Below are 26,361 nucleotides of genomic sequence, written 5' to 3'. Positions count from 1 at the left end.
TTTCCGTAAGAACCTCTATGACCAGTGCTTTAGGAAACGTGGCCCTATCGAGACTCCAGCAGCATCTGGTAGATGAATGAGCACCAAACAGCTTCAGCTTTCTTTTCCATCCGCCTGCCAGTCTACATTACAGCCTCAGCAGTGCCCTGACGCCCCTTTCTGACCAAGCATGTCTGAGGCTGAACAAGTACCGGCCTCGGCTTCTGAGGCCGCCGCCGCTGTCCTGGACGCCTTGAACGCCACGGACTCCAACGGGACCGAGGCGCTTAATGCCACGGCTAAATTCGTGGCCACTACAGAGGGCACGGCCCTGGCGTACGGCAGCCTGGTGTTCATGGCTCTCCTGCCCATCTTTTTCGGTGCCCTGCGGTCTGTGAATTGCTCCAAATCCAAGGTAACTTAATCAGACCGGGATTTGAGGAGTTCTCTGCAGCCGGCTGCCGTTAGCCTCCACCGGTTAGCTAGCTCAGCTAACGGCTCGTTAAATGACTCGGAGCGAGTCTTAAACAATATTTATAAGCAAAATATCTGATAAACGCAAGTGTCTGAGTTAAATACAGCATCGTGTGTGTTAAAACTCGTTAAAATAATTTGGAGGCGGTAGGAACAGACGTTACAGCTGTTCGTACTGTAACGGTTTGGCCCTTTAACGTGTAACTGTCCACTTGTTGCACTGTGTTCAGGTGTGTTTGTGGGGCTTAAAGTGTTTGAAAACAAACGTTTTTTCCACCTGTGTTGGGTGTTGTTGGACGTTTGTCCTGTCATGGTCAGGTGATGAAAGTGTCCCAGATGTTTGTTTACTCTTCTGTCCGCGTTGTTTACCCGCTGTCAGACTTTTATCTGGGCACACGTCATTCTGAGGGTCACACAAACAAACACACACACAGCATCGTTGTTAAAATAACATCCAGGTTATATGAAGCCGACCTGAGGACGGTGAAGCAGCGCCTGGTGTGTGTGGCGGCTAAAGACATACGTGTACTTAAGGTAGGCTTTTTGGGGGTTTTTTCCTCACACATGCGCAGTTGCTTTAGTTGGCTTCCACATCCACTGCAGCAGCTGGGGATTATAATGGATACAGAAGCATTATGTAGAAAAACTACTGCCTCCACACGTAATTAGAGGGTAACACAATGCCAAGGAGGAAAGACATCAGCAATGATCTTAGAGAGGCAACTTTTACTATCCATCAGTCTGGGAAGAGTTATAAGGTCATGTCCAAACTATCTGGAGTCCATCATCCTACAGAGAGAAAGATATTCACAAGTTAGCTGCCAGGCTTCCCCAGATGTCTCCTCACAGGTGATTCACAGCGTTCTGTTCTTTAAAGATGTCTGTTGTTGATTTGTGTTGGATGTTTTTAGATAAAAAGATCATCAAAGTAATGAAGCATGATCAGTAACCATGTTTACATGGACACAAATATTCAGATGAAAAGCCAGACTGGAATAAAAACGCTTTGTGTGAACGATCCAGTTGAAAGATTCTGATCCGATCAAGTGCATTCGGATCGCAAATTCATTTTGATCGACAGGGATGGGTTATGCTGAGTGTTGTTCTGGTCAGTAGCTGTTAACACGGAGCACTTTTGATCCAATCAGAGTACAAATGAGTCATGTAAATATGTCAGTTGGTTTGATGGGAAAGAATTTTTTTTTTTTAATCCGCGGTGGTTAAAGCTGTTTTCATAAGAATCAGATCAACAAGATCAACCGCTTCAATCCTTGATGATGATGATGATTATGATGACGTGTTTCCTCCATCTGACTCCCAGATGGATGATTGTTGATTTTGGGTCCTACTTCCAGTCGTCTTCTTTGTGACCGATCTGATCCCTCTTTCTTCCTGTCTGTGCACATCTGTCCATCCATCCATCCTGTCTGTCTGTCTGTAGGAGCTTGGAGAAAATGATTACGATTCTGGGTTCAGAGTGAGTATCAGAGCACACTGCCTGTTCACAGCACCAACACATCATCGACACCATAGGTGTGTGGAGGAGACTGCCTACTCCACCAATCAGCTGACTGCAGCTTTCTGCATGAACTGACGCGGCTGCTCTTAGTTTATCCAGCAGATGTTGACAGGTTGGCCAACAAGAAACCAGCCGCCTGTCAGGTGAAGATTTAGCTACTTTAGGAAAAAAAAACTTGTATTGTTGTTTTTGAAAATTTCCCTCGAACTGAAGACTGCAGATGAATCTTCTTCCATGCTGCCTGATGGTTCTATCCTCTATATACTCCCCCCCGTCCCATCACATAATGATGCACCACCTGGGTCGAAGGAGCAGTTCCTCTCAGGAACCAGTGCTGGCTGCTCGTTGGACAGATCAGTAGTAACGACAACCATGCGTGTACGCAAGTTCCATTGGGAAGTTTGTTGTTGGGAATGTGAAGCTGGAAAACGGCTCATGACAGAAATCTGTGGTGTTTGGGACACGGGAGGAAGCATTTAAAAAGAAACAAAAACAAACTGAGGCAAATGGAGCAGATTATTATCACAGCATCCAAACTTGTTGAATGAGTTTTAAACATCAGTTAATGTAAAAAAAAAAGAGTGAAAACATGAACCATCAGGTCAGAAAACAAAATGATGCATAATCAAGTTCAATTTTATTTAAAGAGCACATTTAAAAACAAGTTGCCATTGGCCAGACTGCTGTACATTGAAAGTAATCATGTAAAAAAAGTAACACTAATAAAAGCAATAAAAGACAGAATTAAAAAAAGGAAAACAAACTCTCATACGGACTTGAAAGCCAGTCATGGAGATGTTCATGGACCAGGACTGACACCTACATGTAAGAGTTATGGTAATCCAGTTTAAGTAAAAGTCAAAATGGTGGTTTTAATTAACCTGGTGGTAGATCTGAGAGTCATCTGCATATAAATGAAAAAAAGATGCCATATTTTCCTAGTATAGAGTCTAAGGGTAGCGTGTAAATGGAAAATAAAATTAGTCCAAGAATAGAGCCTTGGGGCATCTCACATGTAAGAAGAGCTGAAGAGGTAACATTCTCAGAGGCTTGAAGAGAAACTGTTTACAGACGGTAAGACGTGAGCCCTTGTGGAACTGAACCTTTGATGCCACAGTGCTCCCGGTGGGAAATCAGGATTCTGTGATCAGCTGTGTAAAATGCTGCTGGGAGGTCTAAAGGCAAAGAACTGACAGTCTCCTGATTCTGTAGCTATTTAAAGATCATTAAACGTGTGAAAGTGCAGTTTCTGTGTTTTGAAAAGCTTTTAATAGGACTGGAACGGTTTCAGAGTGTAGTGTGTACGAATACTATCCTTTCTAATATTTGTGATTAAAATGGATGTTTTCAAAAGGTTCAAGGTTGGTTTGAGTTTGATCTGGTGCTGAGCTTGTGAACCTGGACTGTGTGTGGTTGCTGATGTGGAACAGTCACTAACTTACTAGGTGTGCTGTTTGTTGTTTCTTGGCTGCATGAACAGGTGGTGTGTATGTTTTTAATATAACTAACAGCTGCTCTGACTGGGTTCTGGTAGAAAGTATCTGGTGTTCTCAGCCCCAGTTAAGCGCTGATGTTGACTCAAACTAGTGTGTTGATCTCGTTCCACCAGCAGGAAACACACACTCTGCTGTAAAGGATGAGATGATGATGCAGAGGAATAATCAGAGTCGCTGTGTCAGATCCTCGTCTTCATCTTCCTCTCTTCTGTCCCAGTTTGGGTCTCGGGGGAGGAGGTGGAGGAGAATATAGATGAAGGTGACGACTCTTCATCTTCTTTCTCACATCAGCTCAAACCTCAGGACTGAACACACACATAGTAAACTGGAATCTCTGTGTGTGTGTGGTGTGTTGTCAAGGTGATACACAGCTGGTTTGTGATGGTACAAAACTACAAATATGATTAAAATGTTCTTTTTTTAAACATCAGTATTTGTTGTGGCATCAGAGCTCTGAAACTGGAGAAATTTTCCACATAACAGACAAAGATGCGCAGCTTCTACATAATGCAGCAATCAGACAACCACGTGTGTTCTGCCAGAGGCTACTTCACCTCCTCTGGTTATCCTGCTCACAGCATTAAATCATCACTGTGTCCCAATTTAGGGTCCACACACTTTGGAGTGCACAGACTACGTATCAGTGGAGTTTCCTACGTGGTCCGTACACTCCGAAGACGTTTACCATTTGTGAAACGGGACCGCTTACCCAGCCAACGAGAATTCCCCATAGCAGCAACGTAGGACATTGACAGAAAACCAAATGCTAATGTCAGTCATGTTATTAACAATGTTAAGTTAACGATTAAAGCAATAACACATGATTTAATAATAAAATTATATGATGAAATTATTATAAAATTTTCTGCTTTTATAATAATTATTATAATGAATTAATTTTAGAATAACTATACCAAAGTATTATTAAAATATTTACTATTAATATAATTATTGCTAGTGTTTGAATCACTTAAACCTCTGAAACTGCTGAAAGTTTTGCATATCATAGAATGCTTTAGTGAACGTTAACACCGACTGAGTTACTTCTGTTTTACCTTTTTAACGGGATAATGTTAAAAGAAAAGCTATCTGAGGCTACCTGTTGTTTTCCATCCGGCAGACACTCTTCATTATCTACTTAAAAATCCAAAATATCACACGATTTTAATGCCACGTTTAACAAACATGTTTTTTAATGGATTTGTTTTTTCACTTTTCCACTAAAGCGAGGTAAATGAAGAACATGCTCTACAAAATTTTGTTGCTCACTCTCCGCCATTTTTCTATAAGTTCTAGGAGAAGAGAAGCCACGAAGATCCAGCTGCAGCACATTTACAAACATTCTCAATAATTCACACTCGCAGCAACAAAGAAAAACATATTAAAAAGTGCTGACTGTTTTGTAATATTTAGACCAGTAATTACTAGGGGAAGAACGGTTTCTTGTATACAGAATGTTTTTCTGGGCCAGTGGGATTCTGTAGCGTTATGACAGTTATGAGTGGTGCAGGGGTGGGAGGGTGGCTTTCCTCACCACTGAGCGCTTGTGCAGCTCAGCCAGAGGGAAGCGGGCGCTTCTGGTTCTCTTACTGGCCTGATTTATTACACGGGGAGTTTGGTTTTGGTTGTAGTGCTGAGGAAGTTGAACCAGGAGGAAATGTAACAGGTGATGGTGGATTCGAGGAGTGATTTATAAACGAGGGTTAAAATGTCTTTGCTAATTTTAGTTCTCAGGTTTCTGAGCAGAGGGAGACGCTGTTGAGCCTTTTTGTAGACGGACTCGGCATGTTGCGAACAGGACAGGCAGGTGTCAATCTTCCGTCCCATGATACGTGAAGCTCTGTACATGCTCCACCACCTGACCATGGATGCTGGAGCACCTGCCCAGAATTTTTATGTGTGCTCCCACAGCACAGATCCTTGGTTTTTGAGATGTTCAGCTCTAATGAGCTTTCAGCAAAAGTTAGGACCAGGTTGTGGACCTCCTGTTCGTACCGTCTCACTGCCTGAGAGTTGGTCACGTGTGCTACCAGGATCATGTCATCTGCATATTTAAAAAGTCTCATCCTTTCTCTATTGCAGGTGATGCCATTAGTATCGGCAGAGAAAAGAATGGGAGACAGAACACAAATTGATTTTAAAATCAGTTTGCAAATTTTAAAAAGTTCTTGATCCATAAAATCATTGTGGGGTCAATCTGAAGGTCAGAGAGGTGGTGCAACAAGGTGTTGGTGTTGACGGTGTTAAAAGTGAATCCTTGTATGTGGGTGTGTTGAGTTGCCTGGTGACTGTGTCTAGGAGCATGAGACTTGCATCCTCCATACCACGCTTTGCTTTGTAGGCAAACAGGAATGAAATCAGTTTGTCAGACAGTTCATCCAACAAGATGACACACACCACTCTTACAGGACTGATGTCTGTGGTCCTTTAGGTCTGTAGGCCGTATATTTTTTTTTGGGGGACTGGAATGATGGTTGATTCCTTCCATTAGTTAGGGACGATGCTGCTGTCCAGGAGGTGCTGACACAGCCTGGTGAACACCACACCTAGCTGGGTGGAGCATTCTTTAGGCACCCTGCCTTTGAGCCTTTCAGGGCCAGAAACTTTATTGGGGTTTACTCTGAAGGATGGAGGTTCCTAACTACTTGCCAAGGGTGGGGGCTGCTGTTATTGAAACGGATGGAGAAGTTGTTTAGCTGTTCTGCTGGAGAGGCAGGGTTGGACGCTCTCCCCATCATGATGTTTAAGCCCTCCATGCTGCTTTTGTGTTTCCTGATGTTAACTTCATCTCCACCCTGTCTTTATACTTTGTTTTAGCTAACCTGGTCTTCCTTCTGAATTCCTCCTTCAGCTCCCTAATCCTGATTTTGTCACCTTGTAGAAAAGCATTTTCTTTTGCTCTAGGCAGTTTTCATGTCTTTGGTTATCCACTTTTTGTTATTTGGATAAATGGCTGACAAACCTGAACTTTGAAAAGCGTAGACCCTGAATTGGGACACATCTTGTGACTCTTCCGTAACAAGTTGTTATCGTGGATTGTATATGCTGCAAATTTATTTCCCTTTTTAGGATTAACGAAGTGTTGCTCTGTTCACAGTGCTCGGTGAGCGTGCCTGTATTCACACTGATTTAATAGCTGAAGACGAGTCTTTGGAGGTATCAGAAACTTGTAAACAGCTGAAGTGAAAGTGTCCGCATCAAAGCCTCCACAGATGATGGTGTGATTAATGTTTTACCTGGCAGCAGCAGAACAATAAAGATTCATTTAACTGTTATTAAACTTCAAAGAAGATGGTGTTTATGTATTTATTTTATAACCCAAATTCCCAAAACGTTGGGACATTGTGTAAAATGTAAATGAAAACAGAATGCAATGATTTCCAAATCTCATCAACCATTTTATTCCCAATACAACATAAACAACATATTAGATATTAAAACTGAGACATTTTACATTTTCATGGGAAGTATTAGCTGCGACGGACTTGGCAACCTTTCCAGAGTGTTCCCTGCCTCTTGCCTGGTAACTGATGGGACAGGCTCCAGTTTCCCTGTGACCATGAGGTGGAATAAGTGGTATATGAAATGAATGACTGAATAGAAAACATGAGCTCATTTTGAATTTGATGGCAGCATCATGTCTGGAAAAGGCTGAAACAGAAGCAACAAAAGGCTGGAAAAGGGATTGGTACAAATCAAAACAACTCCAGGAGCATTTAAAATCTAATCAGGTTAATTGACAATGCCCTGACTGGGTATAAAACGAGCATTTCAGAGAAGCAGAGTCTCTCAGATATAATGATGTAGAGATTCACCAATCTGAGACAAACTGGGTCTCAAAACTGGAAAGATTTCAGGAAAATGTTCCCTAATGTAAAATTGTCAAGACTTTGGAGATCACACCATCTTCAGTGTTTAATATTATCAGTAGATTCAGAGAAGAAGGATGAATCTCTGTATGCATGGGACAAGCCTGAATGTCAAACTGGATGCTGGTGATCTTGGGGTCCTCAGGCAGCACTGCATTAAAACCAGACATGATTGTCTACTGGAAGTCACTGCATGGACTCAGGAAGACTTCCAGAAATCACTGTGAACACAGTTCACTTTGTAATCCACTAAGCAGGATAAAGCTCTATCATGCAAAGAAGAAGCCACATGTGAACAGGATCCAGAGACAGCACCGTCTTCTCTGGACCAAAGCTCATTTAAAATGGTCTGAGGCAAAGTGGAAACTGTTCTGTGGTCAGATGGATGAAAATGTGAAATTCTTTCTGGAAAGCATGGACGGTGTGTCCTGCAGACTAAAGAGGAGAGGGAGCATCCAGCTTGTTATCAGTGGACAGGTGAAAAGCTGCATCTCTGATGGTATGGGGCTGCATTAGTGTCTATGACGTGGGCAGCTTCCACATCTGTGAAGCTCCATCAATGCTGAAAAGTACATGGAGGTTTTAGAGCAACATCTGCTCCATCCAGACAACGTCTCTTTCAGGGAAGGCCTTACAGATTTCAGCAAGACAATGCTGAACCACATCCTGCATCCATCACAGCAGCATGGCTTCACAGGAGAAGAGTCCAGCTGCTGAACTGGCCTGCCTGCAGTCCAGACCTTTCACCAATAGAAAATCTGGCATTCTGTTTTTATTTACATTTTACCAGCATCCAAGCTCTTTTAGAGTTGTATTAATGTATCACTGAAACTAGTAAAACCAGTCTAGTCTTCATCACCTCCACATCCTTTCTGTTCTTGTGTTTTCTCGCAGAATGCCGGCGACATGCCAGAGACCATCACCAGTCGGGACGCCGCTCGCTTCCCCATCATCGCCAGCTGCACGCTGTTTGGACTCTACCTCTTCTTCAAGGTGAGTTGGGGTCTCCCGGCCACTCCTGCAGGGCCCTCATGTGGAGCTACATAGATGCATTTTACCATGAGAGGTTTGTTTGTGACTGACTTTTTGTTTTTGGTGTAGATTTTTTCTCAAGAGTACATCAACCTGCTGCTCTCGGTCTACTTCTTCGTCCTGGGTGTCCTGGCTCTGTCTCACACCATGAGGTAAACCAGCTCACATGTCTGAGTATTAGACACAAAGTTACAGTTAAGCGGACTGATCTGGTGTGTCCTCTCCATCAGCCCTCTGATGTGCAGAATCTTTCCAGCCTCCGTCCCAAACAAACAGTTCCAGCTGCTCTTCACTCAGGGCTCCGGAGAGTCCAAAGAAGGTGGGAGCATCTGTCCAGCTGGCATGGTGCTGGCAGTGTTGTTGAGTTTGATTCTAGCTGAGTGAACTCATCATTTCTATGCACAAGCCAGATATTTTTACACCGACATTCAGTTGAGAGACAGAAATTCGGAATTGGAGTTCGTGTGTGCGTGTGTGTGTGATTGTATGTGAAAGAAACTAGAACCAGGTTTGTGATTTTTAAATTGCTATATTATTTAGTTTGGTGTGTTAAGGCTTGTTTTAGCTTTATTTTAATATGGCAAATTGTTTTTATTATGTAAAGCACTGTGTTGTTGGCATGAAAAACAATTTTGAAAATTTGATTTGTAGTTGTGAAGATATCTTTCCTTTATTTTGGGTATAATTTATTCTCATCATTTCGGACAGGAGGCAGATTAAATAGGCGTCTCGAGATAAAATTTCAGCTGGATAAATATCTTCCCAGCGGGTGCTGACGTCATCACATCCCTCTTTTAAGTCATCATTTGCCTACTCGTTCTATTAAAGGGCTTCAACTTTTTAGCAACAGGTCAAAGAAAATGAGAAAGTTCTGACTCAGCTGCTGACAGCGTTCTGAACGTATCTCCATTTCTCTGCAGAAATTGTCAACTATGAGTTTGACACCAAGAACCTGGTGTGTCTGCTGATCAGCAGCGTGGTGGGAGTCTGGTACCTGCTGAAGAAGGTGAGTCACGGACCAGCTGTAGAGAAAACCCCCTCTGTTTTCAGGATGTTTGTACGGACTGAAACGGCCAAAATCAATACAAACACTATACCGTGTGTCATTAAATACAGCAAAAACAATATAAATAATTAATTTAGGCAACAGTTAGTGTTTAACATTAGTTTTATTTTATCACCTTTGTATTCATATCCCCTTTATTTACTTTTTCTATGTCATTTTATTATTTACTATAACCCTTCATATATTTATCTTTCTTTGAATTTTCAATCTTTATTTTGAAAAGTATTTCTAAATATAATTTTTTATTTTAAAGTGTTGGTTTTGAAAAAAATTGTGTTATTTTATAGATTTTTGCTCTAACATTTTATTTATTTATTGAATTTAATAATTATTTATTTATAATTTATTTAATATTTATTTTAAAATATATATATATATATATATATATATATATATATATATAGATTGTGTGTGTTAAAAATTCACATATCAATTAAAAAATTAAGAGATTTTTATTTTACAGTACTGACTGCTATAAGTTTAAAAGCTTATTTTTTTAAATACGATGAGGACCTGGCGCAGTAACCTGTGTGTTTCTTGTGACATCACAGCACTGGATTGCCAACAACCTGTTTGGCCTGGCGTTTGCCCTGAACGGGGTGGAGCTGCTCCACCTAAACAACGTCAGCACCGGCTGTATCCTTCTGGGGGGGCTCTTCGTTTACGACGTTTTCTGGGTGAGAAAAGTTAATGCCGTCATGTGAAGCTGCTGCAGCTCAGTTATATATATCTGAACCCACTAATCCAACTAAACCGCTCCTTCATCATCAAACCGATCAACTGTCAACGAATAAGATCGGATCATCAGTCTGGACCTGACAGCCTGATCTAAAGAAGACAGATGTTATTGTTCTTGTAGAAATTCAATTTTATCAGGAATGAAGAGATGAATAGATAAAGAAACACTCACCATCCACTTCATCAGGTCCACCTTCTAGTACTGAGCTGGACCCTGTGTGTGATAGATTCAACTCAGGTGTTGGAAACCTTCCTCAGAGGTTTTTCTCCATATTAACATGACAGCATCACACAGCTGCTGCAGGTTTGTCGGCTGCATCCATGGTGAGAATCTCCCGTTCCACCACATCCCAAAGCTGCTCTACTGGACTGAGATCTGGTGGCTGTGGAGGCCGTTGGAGTCCAGTGAACTCATCGTCATGTTCTGCTGGAAGTAGCATCAGAAGATGCTCCACTGTGGTTATAAATGGATGGACATGGTCAGCAACAATACACAGGTAGGCTGTGGTGGTTCAACCAGGTCACGTTGAGTCTAAGGGGCCCAAAATATCCTCCACACCATTACACCAGCAGCATCTTGAAGCTTTGGTCCAAGGCAGGATGGATCCATGTTTTGATGTTCCCACCAAATTCTGAGCCTAGTACCGGAATGTGGAGTTAAACTCATCAGACCAGCAACGTTTCTCCATCTTCTATTGTCCAGTGTCGGTGAGTGTGTGTGAATTGTAGCCTCAGTTTCCTGTTATTAGCTGACAGGAGGCACCCGGTGTGTCTTCTGCTGCTGTAGCCCATCTGCTTCAAGGCTGGACATGTTCAGAGATGCTGTTCTGCAGACCTTGGTTGGAACCAGTGCTTAATGGACTTCCTGTTGTCTTTCTATCATCTCCAACCAGTCTGTTCATTCTCCTCAGTCTTCTAACATCATCATTGTCTGTTTGAACTTCAGCATGTCGTCTTCACCATGTCTACAAGACGTGATGTGTTGAGTGGCTGCCATGTGATTGGCTGATTAGATATTTGTGTTACCAATCAGGTGGACCTGATAAAGTGGATGGTTAGTGTAGATTAAACAACTAAATATGGTGTTAACATAATCCTGAAATAATTCAAACACTAACATCCAATACTTATGACATGGTTTCATAAATATTTAATTACAAATTTTCGAGCATTAATTGTTTTAAGTCGCCTTATATAAACAAAAATAACTTATCTGCTGTCTGGACTTAATCAATTTGCTGTTTATATTCACTAGATTAATTTATTTGTCAGAATTATTTGTCTTTTTTGTTAACAGATGTTAACAGATGTGCTCAGTCCTGCTCAGGAGTCTCATTTTCTTAGAACAAACAAAACTACTCACATGGTTAATCAGGTTTATTAAACGCCTAGTTAATGTTGACTAACAGAGATTAACAGCGGAGATCGGTACCAACAGCACCTGGTCGTCACTCACCTGTTCCACCTCTGTCTCCAGGTGTTTGGGACCAACGTCATGGTAACGGTTGCCAAGTCATTTGAAGCCCCAATTAAATGTAAGTATATGAGAGTGTTGCTGTATTCTAATGTCGTCATGTCAGTTTGTACACATATGGGTTCACACTGCTCCACATTAAGTGGGCGGGGCCTGGAGATGATGTAAACGCTGGATCCTCTGTTCAGATTCAGTGTGACGATTGTAATGGATTGGACTGTTTAACCTCTATGACTAGACACTGCCTGTACAGGGGGAAGCATTAGATACGTTCCATCCAGAAGACGCAGAGCCCTTTCTTAAAGTTCAGATATCAGATAAAGTGTTGATGTTAATAAAACCCACAAAGAATATTGGATCAGTCTTAAGCCGTTGATTCCACCTGTTCAGTTGTGACATGACACTGAATAGAAAAACCGGATCAAACTAAATTCACTTTACCTTGTAGACGGGGAGGGGGGTCTCGTTGGGGTAGCAGGGTGCAACAGAATCCATATTAACTATGTTCCAGTAAACAGCTATAATTACTTGAATCCTGGACCTTCATATATTATGGGGACCTTATGGGAAACACTATTCACTCTTCCTATCATAGACTATCTTAGGCTTCACTTCTTTCTGGATCCTCATGGTGTTTCTAAGGTGAATGTGGGGGCTATCCCTGGATCCTCCTCCTGACCATTGATAGACGTGTCCATCACCATCATCGGCTGATGGCTTCCTGAGATATTTACCTGTGTTACACCTCTATTAAAACACCTGGAAAACTGCTCAGGTTCACTTTTTTAGCCTCAGTTCCTCATCGGACGTTACTTTACTCATTCCTAGATGAATTTTGCTGCTGTCCCCTGGTTTTCACTGAAAGTCATGTGGTTTTCTTTTAGGAGAAGATAAACGTTTACATTTTCTATCGTGTTCCAGGTGAAAGTAACACGTCTTAATGCTGACACTTCTGTAGTAATCTCTCATGTCTCAGCTTTCTGTAGAGAGCAAGATTATAGATACAGCCCTTGTAGTATCTATAATCTGTCTTTATAATATTTCTTTATACTTTTGGGTATGTTATTTCAGAGAGGAGACAAAAAAAATAGGAATCGTGATGCAGAGGTTAATGACACAACAAACCTAATCGCTCTCAAAGCTTGTGCCTGTTATGTAAGAGACAAACTCCTCTCACCCCTCATCTGTCCAAAAAATGGAAAAAGGGAGTTTCAGAGTTTTTTTTATTATTCTTCTTAGTGATGATGATGATGATCTTTCTGTTTTCCAGTGGTGTTTCCTCAGGACCTGCTGGAGAGGGGACTGGAGGCCAGTAACTTTGCCATGCTGGGATTGGGAGACATCGTCATTCCAGGCATCTTCATCGCCCTGCTGCTGCGCTTTGACGTCAGGTAACACCTCATCCTCTCTCCTCTGTTAACGAACTGAGGATTCTTCTTCTTCTTCTTCTTCTTCTTTATATGTTTGTGTTGATCTGTGTTTTTCACTGCAGCCTGAAGAAGAACAGCAGGACGTATTTCTACTCCAGTTTCCTGGCCTACATCTTCGGACTGGGCCTCACCATCTTCGTCATGCACACCTTTAAACACGCACAGGTACGCTGGTTCACTTCTTACGGAGGTGTATCACCATGGCAACTTATGCTGAATGGTTAACCTGCTCTGGATAGGAGATCAAGTATAAAAGCGTCACCTCCTGGTCGATCAGCTCTCTTGGAAAATGGCCGCCCTTTCTGTTGATGTTGGATGCGGATCGTGAGAGGAGGCTTAGGAGAGAAAGTTTTTAGGAATAGATGCATCCTGATGAAGGCAGAAAGCCTCGACACTGAGCACTTTGAAGAATGTTTTTGTTCTTGACTTGTTCCCAAGTCCGTTTAGCTCCACCAGGGTTGCTTCTGACATGACGAGGTTAATAATAATGCTCGCACATGGCAGAACTGCAGGACCATGGATTTATGGAACTCACAACTCCTTGTGCCGTCATAGTGAGGAATAAATATTCCTACGCAAACGCGCTCACACGGGTGCTGACCCTCTAAAGAGCTGGATGGAAAATATAACGGAAAGGAAGGACCTGAGGAAGCTCGTCTGGGCCGGAATAAACTGAAACTGAGTGATAAGCGTGATGCCCCAATATGTCCCATTAGTTAATGTGCACATTTCTGAGATTGTAAAATATTAAGTCGGCAATTTCCTGCCAGCATTCCTTCCTGGCTGTTGCCATGGCTTGGATGATGTCTTTGAATTCTTTGCATTTTTGTAGAATAACTCCTCCTGGCTCCTCATGGTGAAGTAGCTGCTCTGCAGGGTTTCTCAAAGTCTGTGATTAGTCAGACGTTGCTAACTCCGCCCCTTTTATGTGAGCTCGCTCTGATCTGGATGGAAAATTCTGCTTGAATTACTGAGCTGATAACCAGCTTCGTGGTACCGCGTAACATGGTTGCGAATGTCTGGGTAAATCAACCCAGGTAACGTAGAGATATCCTGGATATGTTAATTGCGGCCTCTGTTCACAAACTGTATCTCTACTGAAATCATAAAACCCAAGTTTGATCAGGCTCCAGCCAGGATTCACCGAACCAAAAGAAGAACCAAATTTCAGTTTCAAGTCATGAATTCTGCCTCGACTTTGCTGCCTGGCCTCCAAATGTCTGTCCACCAGCATAAAACCACTGAAAAACTCCCATTTCCCAGTTTTTTAAGAGCAGTTTCTGTCCAGACGTGTCCCAGATGCCTCTTTGGAGGACTAAGACTGCACTGAAAAACACCTCTTTACTAAAACTTTTAACTTTACTCTGTTTCACTTCGACCCCATGAATCTTTGCACAGATAATGTCCACGTGTTGATTCATCTACTGTAGCAGATTTTTAAAGGTGTTATTTACTATAATACAATAAAAGATATATCTTATATTTATGTATTATATAAAATATTTTTTATTTTATTAATTTTATATATAAAATAAGTAAAAAAATATATACTATAAAATACTAAAAAAAATGGTCTAATGAGCCACATTTAGCAAATAGAAACTGATCTAAGTTCAGTAATCATTTATTGATATTTATTGGTTCTGATCACCTGTCCACAGCCCGCTCTGCTTTACCTGGTCCCCGCCTGCGTCGGCTTCCCCGTCATCGTAGCGCTGTTCAAGGGAGAGCTCACAGAGATGTTTAGGTGAGTAACCATGGTAACCACACATCCTGCTCATCATGTGACGTGGGCAGCATAACATCCCCCGCCTGCTCCAGCTCTCCATGTTTACACTGCTTACATGTAGAAAATTAAAAACAGCTGTGAGGATGTCCAACGCTCGGACCTTCATCTCTCATTCCAGCAGCATTCTCTCTGGCATTGTCTCGATAAGCTGCCGCAATGTCACATTTATTTCCATTTTTGACCAAGATCTCATATTGATGATGGGAGAGTCGGACCTCCAGTGCGTCCCAAAGATTCTCAGTAGGGTTCAGGTTCAGGTGGGGACCAGTCCATGTGTGAAAATGATGTCTCCTGTTCCCTGAACCACTTTTTCACAATCTGAGCCCCATGAATCCTGCATTGTCATCGTGGAATATGTCTGTGCCATCAGGGAAGATGGAATAACCTGCTCATTCAGTATATTCAGGTAGTCAGCTGACTTCATTCTTTGGGCCCATAATTAGATCCCGACCGGTAAGGATTTTTTTTTAATGCCGAGTTCGATATTTAGCAGAAAAAAAATCCAATAACTGATTAATCTACAAATAAATTTTAAAAGTATATATGAATAAAATAAGTTCTATTTTATTTATTTTTAATTTGCATTGTGAATTTTTCTTTCTGTGGAGCATTAACAAAGTTACCAGTTGTACAAATAAATTTATCTTTAGATTTAGACCACAGGTGTGTTCTGTATAAAAGCAATACAATAAGTGAAGTTACTGGCAAAATATTATTTATGCAGCCCTCTAATGCCCTTTAATGTTCAATATCATTTTTTTTCTACTCCATTATTATCTTTTCCATGAAGTCATGACTCAGGAACCAAAATAAAAACCAGAGACGCTTTTCTCAGATGTTCAGTTTTTAACAGAGTTAAAGCGTTTTAAACATAAAATGGTCACAAATATTCTGGAACTCATGTTACTCCACAACAACACAGAGTTGCTGTTACAGCCTGAGTCACATTCTAGTATTTTCTGACAAAGTAAAACTAAGAGTGACAGGACATCATGACAGTTGCTGAAGACGGAGAGTAATCTTCATCATTTAACTATTCCCTCCTCTCTGCTTCACATTGATCCTCCTAAATGTGTCTCAACATGCAGCTGCTGGAGCACGGGTCACTATGATGACACATGGCAAACAAAGTTAAACTGGAGACATGTTGAGTCATTCTTATTTACACAACGTACCTGTTGTAGTACTGCAGCGTAATGCTGTCTGGCTCTAGCTGCTGCAGCAGTTACACAGCGGTGAGGACTGAATGGAGTCAGAGCGCCATCTCATGGACAAACGGTGCAATGACATCATTCTGCACGACTACAACACTTGACATTTACTCTTTTATGATAAATCAAGAATATGTTGGCGTTTAATCCACAAAACTCTGGCCGATTATGATTATTTTTGAAAAGGGCTATAATCAGCCAGTCAATCAGTCGGACTCTACACATAATCTTGCTGAACCTAGACCAGACCACCTGCCCCGCAGGCTTGTACAGGGGGCACTAGGCATGTGATGGCTACACAGCTGTTCAGTCTCTTGAGTTCCTCCACATTGTTCATGTGAAAATGTTCTTACTTTTACCATTAAACATAACCCTGGGCTCTACTGGTGTTTTTTAACCATCTGATTTCACCAAACGTTAATGTGATCACCGATCAAGATGTTTTTCTTACCATATTCTTCCTGGAGGACAGTGGTTCCCCACCATCCTTCCAGTTTTTCATAATGCACTGTTAAATGTAAATACTCTGTTTGATTAGTTTCAGTATCTTCTTGGATGTTTTCTCTGCTTGATTCCAGTAATGTGACCCTTCCAAAACACATTAACATCTTTTTCGTGTCTTCCCACATGGTTCTTTAAGAAATGAGAAGCTGCTCGCTGCATCAGTTAGGTTTTAATTACAAATGAAACATCAGCATCCATGCAGATTTTCCACTGGGAAGCTGTTTACTCCAATAACCCAAGTGATGACTTGTTTTTGTTCGGACAGACTGTGTATGTCCAGTTCTGCTCATAAAGAGGCCTGTTAGAGATGATGACATTCAGGATGGATCTGGAGATCTGGTGCTGTGCTCACTGTTAAACAAGCACAGAAGATAAGCTCATTCTTCCAGTTTCAGTAGATTTAGGATTTCTGCCGGACTATGCTGGATCGGTGACAGATTGTGTTCTCTAAAAACAGTGCAATGATTGCTCAGTAGCATGTTGCATGGTTACTTTATGTTACCTTATGGTGACATGAGCAGTTAATAGCATAATTAAGAGACGATTTCCAGCGTCGTCTGGGGTCTCACTGAGTCAGTTACACGGTCCTTGAGTGTTCGGACTCTTGTTTATAAAAATAGAAAAGTGACTCCAGTCATCCAGAAAGGTGTCATCTGTTTGTCACTGTTTCCAGAACAACTGTGTATTTTCCATTTCAGTACATCATGAATGAATGAATGAATGAAAATGAATGAAAAATACTTTATTAATCCCAAAGGGAAATTCAATATTGTAGTAGTAGTAATTTTTTAGTAAAACAATCACATTAATTAATTAAGGGCTTTGTTCTTCAGCCTGATAGCTGCTGGAAGGAAGGATCTTCTGTATCTCTCTGTCTTGCATCGGACTTGAACAAGCCTCCCACTGAACACACTCTGTTGTTTCGTCACGGCGTTGTGTAGAGGGTGTGAAGGATCTTCCATTATCTTCGTCAGCTTGTACAGAATTCTTAATGACATCTAATCATGACATGATGGTTGCCTTTGACTGTTGTAGCTCTGTCCAGGAATCTGTGGTCAGAGGCTGAACTGAGTGTTCAGCTCAACAACAGCATCATCAGACAATTTCTTCAATCTGAGGGTTTTTCTTGATTCAAATGTAAACTCAGGATCAATGAATTCCACCAAACTTAAACCAAGCTTGGCTATCATCTTTGAGATGAGATCTGATATTCGCTCTTCAACTTCGTCTGGTGACAAAGATGCTATTAATGCTTGAAACACCACTGGATAGTTTTCCCTTTAGCTGATCTAAGGAAGTTTTCCAGGCATTTATATCTTGTCCAGGAGGTTTACAATCCAGCCACAAAATATAGTGTTTATTCAGAGATTATATGGTAAATCCCCAATGATCCATGATTCACCATTATTTATTACATTTATCATAAAAGATCATTATCACTATGTTGGTAAGAGACCTCTACTTAGATCAGGAAATGATGGTGAAGCCACCTCCTGTCAAACTTTCCACCAATCAGAGAGCTAAGATTGACGGTAACGTCCAATCAGGAACAGCCAAAGATCAACCAGTGAGCAGAAAGTTCTGTGTGTTTGTGAAAAGAAGAAAAGTAGTAGTAAGAAGTAAATAGTAGCAGGAATAACTGGAAATGAGGAAAAAGTGTAAATATGGAAATAGTTTCTGTTGTGTGTTTGTTTTGATGCCAACATTTTTTCCCAAAAGCCAGGACTTGAGAGAATGATGCAGATGAGAAAAGTCTTGGTCACTGTTGATCTGTGCGTTATTTCTACAAAGATCTGTTAGTATTAAATTCTGCTTTCTTCTTTTGGTCGGTCTTCATGCTGCTTTATCTACTGATTCATTCATTTTTCATCATTTTAGCCTCATAATCTGACAACGGGATGTCCTGGAAAAACAAGCTGTTTAGTAAATTGGCGCCACCTTGTGGTGAAAGGGACACATGACTATCAGGTGCTGACTAAAACAAGATAGTTGTATACTGAGATGATCACTGCATGAATTATACATTTTCTTACAGTTAAATGACTTTCTACTGGCCTGTGGGGATAACGGCGGCTGTTCATGTGGTCCAGACGGATTGCAGGATGATGGGTTCTGACTTTGTGGGCACAGACTGTCTGGTCCAGCTCTCTTCTTCTGGCTGATGTTTGTTTTATGGACATGTGTGGTATGTGACTGCTCCACATGAACCCCGCTTGTAAACAAGGCTGACGAAGTTTCGTCCTCACAGATCTGAGCCCTGACTAAATGTCCACTTCATCATCATATCTTGGGGACAAGAACCTCTCTCACTCTTCTGCTTTCCCTCTACATTACCTTCCCTGAACTACTTCTCTTACTTTTTCTCTTTCCTTTTCCTCATCCTGTCTTCTTTCTTAATTCCCAGTCCTCCTCATCCTCCTCTCGTCTTGTGTGTCACAATATATTCTGTAGAAACTTGTCTTAAGATTTTAAAATCAGAAAACTCGCCATTTTCTTTCTCTTCTTGGATTCATAACCTCTTTTCTAACGTTTCTCATCTTCACCTCTGCATTTCTTACCTTTTTATATTAATTTCCTCCTCATCTCTTCTTTCCCATCCCTTTCCCTTCTCTCCTTCCTTCCGTTTCTTCCTGGTCGTAGCTACGAGTCGTCAGAGGAAGTTCTTCCTGGTTCTCCCAGGCTCACTTCCTTCCCAACTGTGAGTGGCTCCCCTGCCAGCCTGGCAACCTCCATGGACGCCGTCTACATGGCAACAAGCTCCTCCCCACGCCACCGTCGCTTACAGCCCACCTCCATGTAGAAGCCCTTCCCCCTATCTTTACTGTCACCTCCCTGTGTCACCTGGGCAGGTAAAAAGCCCATTAACAAGACTGTCACCATCCTCCATCCATCCTCTCCCCCGTACTGTGTTTACCCATCAGCTTCACCTCATCAACACAAACTGAATCAGTTCTCAATGGTTCTGGTTCATGACTCACAAACTTCTGAACTGTTGGTTCCTCCTAAATGATTGAATTTATCTTCAGTGTTTCCAGCTGGTGAGATCAGCTGGGAGCCTTCACTGAGATTTACTCTCACTTTCTGGAGTTTGTCTTTAGACGTCATACCTGATGACACCTGAGTGCTGGTGTGTCAATAAATCAATGGACAAATCCAGGTAGCACTGTAGTTGCATTCAGGTCACATTTGGAGGTGATGTTGGACCTTCTGAGAGTCGGTTAAAAATAAAAGGATGAAGCTGGGAGCAGAGTACAGTCATTACAGCTCAAGCTACTCCAGTTCTAATAAAGTTAGTATCTGCCTCATTTGCTTGTAGCTCAGTCTAAGTAAAAACAACTCCATTAGATAATTATTCTTTCTTTGAGCATCACTCATTTGTTTTAAGCAGCTTGCCAGTTTTATGCATCACTTTTTATTGATCACCAAAACCACCACCTTGTTTTTATCAACCATACACTGAGACTACAGCAAGATTGTAATAACTACTGATTTTAACTTGCATTTCGGGCTAACAGCATGTAACACAGCCTACTCACACCAGAGGACACATCCTGGACCTGGTCATTACCTATGGCCTGTCCAGTGGTGTGGCCTCTGTTGTTGACCTGTGCCAGACCACTACTGTATTTTTTATTTATTTTTTTATCACCTGTTTTATCCAGTGCTTTGCTTATGGGGGTCCTCCAGACCGGGAGCTATGCGTGTTCTGACTGTGTGGTCGTTGGCATGGTAATTGTCCCTGTCTGAGTAGTTGGGGCCCTGCATTGCAGCCGTATGGCTGTGGTGTGGACCCAGTTTGCCCTGATCTGAATGGTTCTCATGGTGATGCCCTCTGCAGGGGTGATGGGAATCCGGCACTGTGCCGGAATTTCGGCATGTGGAAATTGGTGATGGGAGAAAAAAGTGCGGGTTACATGTCTACAAGGAAAAAAAGTATTGCTGGCTGCTGAATGGAGACCTCTTGCACTCAACCACAGGGTTCATTTAACCATTTTTGTTTCTCCAAACGCTTCCCGTCTGATGTTGTCAATGACACGTCTGTGCTTTTCTGCACCAGGGTTAGGGGTTAGGAAAACCCACACTTATTTAGCTGTTTTTCTTTTAAAACTTCAGCGTAAACGTTGCTAGTCCAGTCGCTCTGCGTCTCTGTGCTGCGTGACGGCCTCTCCTCCGTCTCCTGTTGCTCCTTTAATCATGACAGGACTTTCAGCTGATCGGCTTTTCTGCCCTAGCATCGTCTCTCTTGTAGTTTATCATTCAGCTCATGCTGAGGAGGAGGAACCTAGCAGGATGTTGATGCAAATACGTAGCCCGTTTTAATTAGATAGCCTCTTGTTTGCATTTATTTTACATTGAGGTTTGCTGGTGACACAGCTGTAAAATCTGCTGGTCATAACACAGCAGATTTTGGATCAGGGTCAGATTTCTAACGAGTGTCAAGATTAAACATGAGGATGTTCCTCTAAATCATTGATGCTGGGCAGATGTTAGATAGGCAGGTTGTGGGAAATTATGAACAGGTTCTGAATACAAATTGGAGTAGAACCCTTCTCTAACCTGGTGGTTGACAGGTGATAGGAAGGATTTATATGCAGGGGCGGGTCTAGAAAAGTTTTGATGAGGGGGGCAGGCAGACGCATTAACCAGGAAAACAGGGGCACAAATGATTTTTTTTTTTCTTTTTTAAGACCTAGATTTTAGTAAGTAATTAGCTGATTATTACAATTTAAGTGGCAATCAGATGTTAAATTTGGGAAAGAAAAACAGCCAATATTTTTCAGTGTTTATTGTAGAACAACATTGAAGTGCATCACTTCTGCTACAGTCCCGGTGCACATGTGTAATTCTGTAAATGAGTGATGGTTAAACTTAACTGTCAGACACGTTGCAATTTCAGCGTTTCTCAGACTTGATAGAAGTCAAATCGGATGTATTGATCAGTGATGGATGTTCCTCCATCTGACGTTGGCTTGCATCCGTTGCTGGCTTGACTGTTCTGAGGCATCCCAGTACAGCAGAACAGCTACTGGTTACTGATGATTTGACCCAGTTATTTTCATTGCTGTTTTAACTAATTGTGAGAAAATATTTAGACTGAACTGTTAGTGTGTCGAACCATGCAGCCGTATCGTATCTGATGGTGCTACCACGAACAGCTTTATAGAAAATTAGCCTGATCACAGGTCAGACCCCAAACAGCCTGAGTCTGCATAAGAAATGAAGCCTTTGAGCAGCACAGATAACAAACATGGTTGCTCCAGCACAGGGTACAGTAGTGTATTCACTTGGTCAATGACAACTTGGAAAACTTTATTTTGGGATATTAAAAGCATTATATGTGTGAGGACCATATTGTAATAACATGGAGTTATACTATTACCATATTTTTTATATATATATTGCTGTACCATAATCACAAATCTGGCCCTGCCAAACAGGTCAGTGGTTAACACGGTTATTTTTAAATAATCTCTCACACACTTTAAGTGTGTACATTTTTTGCTTGGAAGCAATTTAGAAAAAAAACATTTGTATAGAAAAGTTGTGGATTCAATAGGACGTTATTGTGGGGAAAAAAGGAGGAACACCTTGAAAATGATCGGGCTCAGGATTTTTTTTTTCCCCCCATCACACCTGTCTCTCTGGTCGTAGGTGGGGGGGGCTCTTGATGTGGATGGACCCCTAGGATATCATTTCCTCACCTGGTTCATCGGTGCTAAGACATATGTTTGTTTACATTGTTATGTTTTAGTTAGAAATAGTTAGTTTTAGACAAAGAGAGAAAAAATCAGGTGTGTTTTGATTTGTTTTGTGATGAATTCGGGTGTGTGATTGTGTTAAGATGCAAAAACTGTCATTATGTAAAGCACTCTGTGCTGATGTTATGCATGAATAGTGCTTTATAAATAAAGCTGGATTTGGTTTTATTTCATCCCCAGTAGAACATAAACAACATCAGATGTTGAAAGTGAGACATTTTACCATTTCATGGAAAATATGAGCTCATTTCCAATCTGATGGCAGCAACATGTCTGTAAAAGTAGTTCCAGGGTGATGTTTAGTATTGTGTAGCATCTCTTCTTCTAACATCTGTCTGTAAACATCTGGGAAGTGAGGAGACCAGTTGTTGGAGTTTTAGGAGAGGAATGTTGTCCCATTCTGGTCTAATCAGGATTCTAGCTGCTCTACAGTCCTGGATCTTGGTTGCTGGATCTTTGCTTTCATGATGCTCCAGATGTTGTATATTGGTGAAAGGTCTGGACTGCAGGCAGGCCAGTTCAGCAGCCGGACTCTTCTCCTGTGAAGCCATGCTGCTGTGATGGATGCAGGATGTGGTTCAGCATTGTCTTGCTGAAATCTGCAAGGTCTTCCCTGAAAGAAACGTTGTCTGGATGGGAGCAGATGTTGCTCTAAAACCTTCATGTACTTTTCAGCATTGATGGAGCTTCACAGATGTGGAAGCTGCCCACGCCATAGACACTAATGCAGCCCCATCCCATCAGAGATGCAGCTTTTCACCTGTCCACTGATAACAAGCTGGATGCTCCCTCTCCTCTTTAGTCTGCAGGACACGCCGTCCATGCTTTCCACAAACTAGTTCACATTTTCATCCATCTGACCACAGAACAGTTTTCCACTTTGCCTTGTAGCCTGAGGGTTGCCGGTTCGATTCTCGAGGTGCCTGAGCAGGACACCAAACCCCAAATTGCTCCTGATGGGTCATGGTTGAGCACCTTGGCAACTTCCATCATCAGTGTGTGAATGTGTGTGAATGGGTATATGTGATGTATGCACTTTGGGTAAAAGGTCTTAATAAATACAGGCCATTTACCAATTCCTGAGCCCATGCAGTGATATCCAGTAGAGAAAAGGTGGAGAATCCTGGTCAAGGGCCACAGTCCTGCAGGTTTAAGATGTGTTCCTGCTCCAACACACCTGATTCAAATAAAATAAATCCAACAGCTTATCAGTATCTGCACAGTGAGTCATTAATTTGATCAGGTCTGTTGGAGTGGGATATCTTAGACCTGCAGGACTGTGGCCCTCGAAAGCCAGAGCTCTCCACCACTGCAATATGTCCGTTTTTAATGCAGACCACTAGCATCCAGCCTTGTCCCATGCACACAGATTCAATTTTCAATATTTTTCAACACTTTATCTACCAGATGGTCAATTTAAAAGGTATAAAGAGCAGCATCATTAAAAGGACAGACAGAACACCGGACAATATAAAGACATACTCGGTGCTGAAAGCAAACAAAGTGCTAAAATCAGAATACAACCATTCCAGCAGCTCTGTGTCAGAGTGCTCTGAGCTTAATATTCTTCCTGATTCTCTGAATCTATTGATAATATTATAAACTGTAGATGGTGGGATCATCAAAGTCCTCACAATTTTAGATTGAGGAATATTTTTCTAAAGTTGTTCCACTTTTTTTTAGAGCCAGTTTTTGTCAGATTGGTGAACCTCTGTCCATCTTTACATGTGAGACTCTGCCTCTCTGAAATGCTCCTGTTAACCCGGTCATGTTACTGACCTGATGCAAGTTAACCTGATTAGTTATCAAATTCTCCTCTAGTTGTTTTTTATTTGTACCAGTTACTTTTCCAGCCTTTTGTTGTTCCTGCTGTTCCAACTGTTTAAAGACATGTTGCTGCCATCAGATTGGAAATTAGCTCATATTTTCCATGAAATAGTAAAATGTCTCACTTTCAACATCTGATATGTTTTATTGGGAATAAAATGTGGGTTGATGAGATTTGGAGATCATTGTTTTCTGGTTCGATTTACATTTAATACAGTGTCTCTATGATTTGGGAATTGAGGTTATTAATAAAAATATTAGGGATTTATTTAGTTTGCTTTCTTTTTTCCTACATGTGGAAAAAGCTGATTTTTCTCTTTTCCTCCTTCACTCTCCCCTCTGCAGGTACGAGGAGTCTTCTCCTGAGGAGGCGGGGGCTAAAGAGGACTCATCAGAATCGGAGAAGAAGGACCAATAACGTCTATCGCTGCCCACCCCCTTTCCCCTCCCTCATCCAACCTGCTGCCACCACATGTCACTGAAGCCCCTCCCCCCATGGCTCGCCAGCTTCCTGTTTTTTTGCTGGGGAATAAACGGGGCTCATGTAGCCATCATGTTTGTCTCCTGTAACCATGGGAATGGCCGCTGGTGTCACTGCTAACGTGCTATCAGTGGTGGTGGTTCTGATTTAAGGTGCCTACCATGACTCCTCCACATCTGTTGGCTTCGCTCACACAGGAAGACACCGCCATGGTCTGGGGGGAGGGGTTACACGTAAAATCTGCCACAGCATCGCCACTTCCCATCTTCTTTGTGTGCCCAATAGGCCAGGAAGCCACTTGAAGGAGTGCTGGGTTCAGTCTTGGAGGTGAACCTGGTGCTCCAGAACCACATGGCATTTCATCAGCTCGTCTGTCTGTCTCCGGGTGTTTCTGCTTCCTGGTTTATTCGCCGCCAGGCCGCCGCACACGCTGCCTTTAGCTTCATCGCATCATTTTCTTTTGGCTCTGTTTTATTTTACTGTTTTATTTGTTTAATGTTTAAGTGAGAGGCCAGAAGTTAAAGTTGGAAAAACCCAGCAAGAAGTTTCAGATTTTTTAAATTTGCGCCGTTATCAGCTCTCTGTGGGACCCGGTTCTTTGTCCCGGCTGGTGACCAAATAAAGCAAATTTGTTACTTATTCTACTAAAAATCCTCAGCTCTTAACTGTCCCACGGCTTTGAGAAGAAGTACAAATAAATTAAAACACAGCTCTTTTACTGTGTGTTGTCATAGCAACAGGTGTGTTTACCTGCTGGGACAGGTTTGGGTGGAAGTCTGGCCTTTTTCAGTTTTAAAGTTCTGGCCTGTGATACAAGCATGAGGAGAGAAGCAAAGGGAGGAGGAGGAGACTGTCCTGCTGGCTCATGTCTTTCCAGACCTCATTCTCGCTCCTTATTGGTGGATTGGTGATGGGAGGAGCCATGCAGCCATCCTCATCCAGTAAGCTGCCAGAATGACTGGAGAGAGGGTTTTGAAAAAGCATCCAGATCTGATCCAAGTTTTAAAAAAATCACTTGTTAATTTTTTATTTTTGTGTTTCTCATCACAAACTGGATATTTAAACATTTGGGAACTTTTCCTCCTTATGTGGTCTGACAAACTGGAGAAGCAGCCAAATAATCTAAATGTCAGAACTTTAAAAGGCATCTTCATCAGTATAACGGTTTCCAGCTTGCGGGTGATAGAAATCCTGACTGCTTCTGGGAAATTTCCCATGATACAACTTTAACAAACTTGGTTGGAGTAAAATCTTTTTGTTAAACATGTTGATTGCTGGTGACGAGTTTAAAATAAAAGAAAAAAAAAAAGAAAAAACCTAAAACATGGTTTTCAATTATTGCTTTTCAGATACTCAGCTTGAAGATATTCATTTGGATGCTTTAGAAAAACTTCTCATATGAACTGGACATTCAGCCTCACATTATCTACAATGTTATTGATGTTGATGCTTTATTAAAAGATGCACAGTTTTTGTATTTTGATGTAAAAAAAAAAAAATAAAACAAAGATTATACTCAGCGAAGTTCAGTAGCTCCTCATGATTTTAACTAATGTATCTCAGATGTTGTTTTCTCTCCTCTCTAATTGTATTTGTGAAGTCGGTTGTTTGACAACCACGACTGTAACTATTTTGTTTTCAATAAACTTTTTGGTGTTTGGATCACTGTATAGAGAAGCATCAATCTGGGTCAGTCTGCTTGTCTGTCATGTT

At 41.6% G+C, this 26,361-nt stretch overlaps 1 protein-coding gene across 3 annotated transcripts; it reads left to right on the top strand.

Moving 5' to 3' along the window:
* On the top strand, nt 1-25,347 carry hm13 (histocompatibility (minor) 13). Of its 3 annotated transcripts, XM_042003030.1 has the most exons (12): nt 3-394; nt 1,895-1,930; nt 8,232-8,330; nt 8,439-8,521; nt 8,600-8,688; nt 9,290-9,375; nt 9,987-10,112; nt 11,651-11,708; nt 12,918-13,038; nt 13,140-13,242; nt 14,739-14,824; nt 24,513-25,347. In XM_042003030.1, exons 1-12 carry the CDS (start codon nt 170-172, stop codon nt 24,583-24,585), a joined length of 1,185 nt encoding a protein of 394 aa, XP_041858964.1. In that variant the 5' UTR covers nt 3-169; the 3' UTR covers nt 24,586-25,347. The 3 variants fall into 3 exon arrangements, with proteins under 3 accessions (XP_041858966.1, XP_041858964.1, XP_041858965.1); XM_042003032.1 differs by lacking the exons at nt 1,895-1,930; nt 24,513-25,347 and adding an exon at nt 19,222-19,537 and having other exon boundaries at nt 1-394; XM_042003031.1 differs by lacking the exon at nt 1,895-1,930 and having other exon boundaries at nt 5-394.
* The last annotated feature ends 1,014 nt before the right edge of the window (nt 25,348-26,361 follow it).

Source organism: Melanotaenia boesemani, chromosome 13 (genome assembly GCF_017639745.1).
Source record: "Melanotaenia boesemani isolate fMelBoe1 chromosome 13, fMelBoe1.pri, whole genome shotgun sequence".
NCBI classification, from domain to species: domain Eukaryota; kingdom Metazoa; phylum Chordata; class Actinopteri; order Atheriniformes; family Melanotaeniidae; genus Melanotaenia; species Melanotaenia boesemani.
Note: the sequence above shows the minus strand (reverse complement) of the source record. Positions and strands in the feature narration are given on the sequence as shown.